This window comes from Gracilinanus agilis, chromosome 5, assembly GCF_016433145.1.
Source record: "Gracilinanus agilis isolate LMUSP501 chromosome 5, AgileGrace, whole genome shotgun sequence".
Lineage (NCBI taxonomy): Eukaryota > Metazoa > Chordata > Mammalia > Didelphimorphia > Didelphidae > Gracilinanus > Gracilinanus agilis.
Window position 1 is genome coordinate 209898815 of NC_058134.1, and position 3954 is coordinate 209902768.

A 3954-nucleotide genomic window follows, 5' to 3' on the forward strand; every position below is an offset into this window, starting at 1 on the left:
GAGATGGCAGGGACCCTGCACCTCTTAACTCAGGCAGGCTGTGAATAAGTAAACTCCCCTCAACTCAGGCAAACTGTGAACAGGGAAACTTCCCTTCACTTAGGCAGGCTGTGAAAAGGGAAACTCCCTTTCCCCTTCCAGCCCCTGTAACAAAAGAGATACACCTCCAGCTATACCTTCATAGCCTAAGCCCAGAGAATCTCAGACAGACCCCCCATTCACTAAATGCCTGAGTGCAAGGAGTCATGTCCACACTCTTTGAAAAGGATACTTCTAAGCTAAGCTTGGAGTCCTCTCATCCCTGAGAAGGGCCTCCTTCCTGAACCCAGGGTTTCACCATTTGCACCCCTATAATAACTGTACTGCTAAAAAAAGAAACTGTTTTACAAGGTATCCATGACTTTTCTATCAACTTTTACTTGCTTGAACATCTCTTTAAAACCTCTGAAGTATACAATTAAAATATACTCATCTTTAAACTCTTTAAGATCTTACTTATGTGCTGTGTTTCTATATCAGTTCCTAAGTATCAAAGTGGAACAATTAAAAGTATTTCTTTCTTTTCCTTCCTGTTTGCAAGGAAGAATTTAATAGCTTATGAGCAATTTACCCTAAGGCAGTTTTCCCCTCCAAACTCCCCTTGAAGCCCGGGAAACCAGCAAGCACCAGGTTGACTCACCCTGGCTCATGATAAAGACTGAAATAACACCAAAGACACAGACACAGCCAGTACACACAAAAGATGAACCAAAGACGGTTTAAACCTGACAGATTCCTGACTGGCCAAGACAAACAGAAGACAAAGGTGTGTACACTCACACTCACTTGCCTGGGGGAGCCCAGACAGATCCCAAACAATTAATGTGGGGATCCTGCCTCAGTTCTCTCTCTCCTCCCAACCTCCAGTGCATCCACTGGCCTTCCTCACGGGACTTGAATCCCAAGAAAATCCGGCTGAATTCGAACCAACCAGACGAACTCCAAAGACAAGACTTAGACCTTTTGCTTTGGGGCCCCGTGAGGCCTCAAACCTCACCAATTCCCATAGTAATTCCAAGGGAATAGGGAGATCAATGGTCTATGTGGCCTGCCAGTTACACACGACACTCGCTCCCAGGGTTTCCAACCCTTGTCCTCATGGATCAAAAGGAACTGTGTACTTCCCCAGTCCTCACTCAGAAACCGGTAGAAGGGGTGCCCGTGGCTGGTGAGCTTGGCATAGGTTCCTCCGTATCAATCCCGGAGCAGCGGGGCAAGCCGAACCACTTAGCTGTATGCTTACTAGGGCATGACCTCCCCAATCAGTTCAATCACACATCTACCCACATGCAGAAGGGGACCTGGGGTAGGCTTCCTCCTCATACAATGCAAGCACACATTCACACAACCACATACACAGGCCACTCAATCCCAGATCTCCTCACCTTCTTGGCTCTTCTGGCAATGGATCCTTTCCTGGCCATGAAGGATGAGCCCCCATATGTTGTACCCAAATTTTAATACCTAACCCAGGTTCGATATGGCAGGAGGAAGAATCACAATGACAATGCAATATGCAAGAAGAGGCTCATTCTTTACTAGCAATAATAGCTAGGGTCCCTAGGCAGAGAGGAGTGCCTGAACTGACCCTGGGAATTCTCAGCCAAGAGTTTATATAGAAATGTTTGGGGAAGGGAGTTGGTACATACATAATTATCAAGGTAGTGTCAGGGACAGGTGGTCAGGAAGCATCTGGGGAGGGGGGTTTCAGGGTCAGGGGTCAGGAAGCATTTGGCAAGGGGGGTTTCAGGGTCATGGGTCAGGAAGCATTTGGCAAATATTCATTAAGTAGGCAAATATTCCTCAAGAATGTAAATATTCATCAGATAAGATAGCTTCAGTTTTAGGCTTAGCATAGGGGGAGATAAGGAAGACTGTGCTGGGAAACATTGGGGGTTGGGGGTAGCTTGCCCAGGCCAGAAATAGTTCAGTAGTCTGTCAGACTGATTTTTAAGTCTAACAAGGGAAATGCAGACAGAGAAAAGAGAGAGAGAGAGACAGAGATCTGACAGAGCATCCATTGCCAAATTTGATAAATGGTGACAGTGTTGCCTCTAGAGTTTTGGGGTGATCAATATAAAAGGACTATTCATTTGCTTATAATGGTGGCGAGGCTAGTTCTAATGCTACTTGAGGAAATTCTCTAAATCAAGGTGTGGCACAGCTTACTACATTATATAGACTTCAACCAAAGGAGCAAGATTATTTACTTACTTTTCAGCATACATGGATTCCATTTGGATCAAACCTTCCCTATTTTGTACTTCTTTGATCAACCATTAGAACTGAGTGAATCTGACAGCTTATTAAAAATATTTACAGAGGGTAAGGGGGCAGCGCGCTGGTGGCCGGGCCTGGCCAGCCCCTCCTCCCCGTGGGCTCCGCGGCGTGTCCGGTGCCGGACGCTGGGCGGTGGGGGCGCCGGGCTGGGGGGATGTCCGCCTTCTCGGAGGCGGCGCTGGAGAAGAAGCTGTTGGAGCTGAGCAACTCACAGCAGAGCGTGCAGACGCTGTTGTTGTGGCTGATCCACCATCGCAAGCACTCGCGGCCTATCGTCACCGTGTGGGAGCGGGAGCTGCGCAAGGCCAAACCAAATCCGAAGCTGACATTTCTTTATCTAGCCAATGATGTCATCCAGAACAGCAAAAGAAAAGGACCAGAGTTCACAAAAGATTTTGCACCAGTAATAGTTGAAGCATTTAAGCATGTTTCCAGTGAGACTGATGAAAATTGTAAAAAGCATCTTGGAAGAGTGCTGTCTATTTGGGAAGAAAGGTCTGTTTATGAAAATGATGTATTAGAACAACTTAGGCAAGCTCTCTATGGTAATAAGAAGTCTAGAAAGCGTTCATATGAACAAATAAAGGTGGATGAGAATGAAAATTGTTCATCACTAGGATCACCAAGTGAACCTCCACAGACTATAGATCTCATTAGAGCCTTACAAGAACTTGAAAATGCAGCCTCAGGAGATGCAGCAGTTCATCAGAGAATAGCTTCTTTGCCTGTTGAAGTCCAAGATGTATCTCTACTAGACAAAATAACAGATAAAGAATCAGGAGAACAGCTTTCCAAGATCGTAGATGATGCATGCATGCTCTTGGCGGATTACAATGGTCGATTGGCAGCAGAAATAGATGATAGGAAGCAACTAACTCGAATGTTATCAGATTTTCTTCGTTGTCAAAAAGAGGCCCTTGCAGAGAAAGAACATAAGCTGGAAGAATACAAGCGCAAGTTAGCCAGAGTATCCCAGGTTCGAAAAGAACTCAGGTCTCAAATCCAGAACCTGCCAGATTTGTCTCGGTTGCCCAATGTCACAGGCAGCCATGTGCATCTTCCATTTGCTGGAGACATCTACAGTGAGGATTGATGACAACTTTTTCCAGGGCCTCAGGACTTTGCAAGAGCTGAAGATAGGTTAAGTGGATAGTCTTGTAGTATTATTTTTGTACATTGTTGAGAAAATGACACTAACACAGATATCCCCAACAAAATACAAAAAAATTACAAAAAATATTTAAAATGTTGGGTTTTTTCCTATTTTATTGGCAAGTTAACATGACAATTTAAAAACTGACATCTATGTGTTAATATGTTCTCAAAGAAGTGATTATTTTAAAAAGATCCTTTTATATATTTTTTGAACCAAGGCCCTGTGAGAAACTGAAACTTCTCTATTTTTCTTTATGTAATTTTGAAGGTTCCTCTTTATGTTTCTTCATTAATATGTGAATGTAACTTCAATATCTAATCACTGTATAATATGTAATTTCTTCAGGAGAAGAACTAATCAGGAGGTTGGGACATTATTCTCATATATGATAGGGATTTGATGGTTAAAGAGGACTTAAAGTTGACAGATTAAGGTTAAGCTTAATCTAGTCTATCAACCAAAATGTCTCTTTGTCTGTA

The 3954-nt window shown here is 43.8% G+C and overlaps 1 protein-coding gene across 1 annotated transcript; it reads left to right on the top strand.

Moving 5' to 3' along the window:
• Positions 1-2473: 2473 nt before the first annotated feature.
• Positions 2474-3634, top strand: LOC123249594 (regulation of nuclear pre-mRNA domain-containing protein 1A-like). The gene has a single exon (XM_044678667.1). It carries the CDS (start codon positions 2474-2476, stop codon positions 3410-3412), a length of 939 nt encoding a protein of 312 aa, XP_044534602.1. The 3' UTR covers positions 3413-3634.
• Positions 3635-3954: the final 320 nt, after the last annotated feature.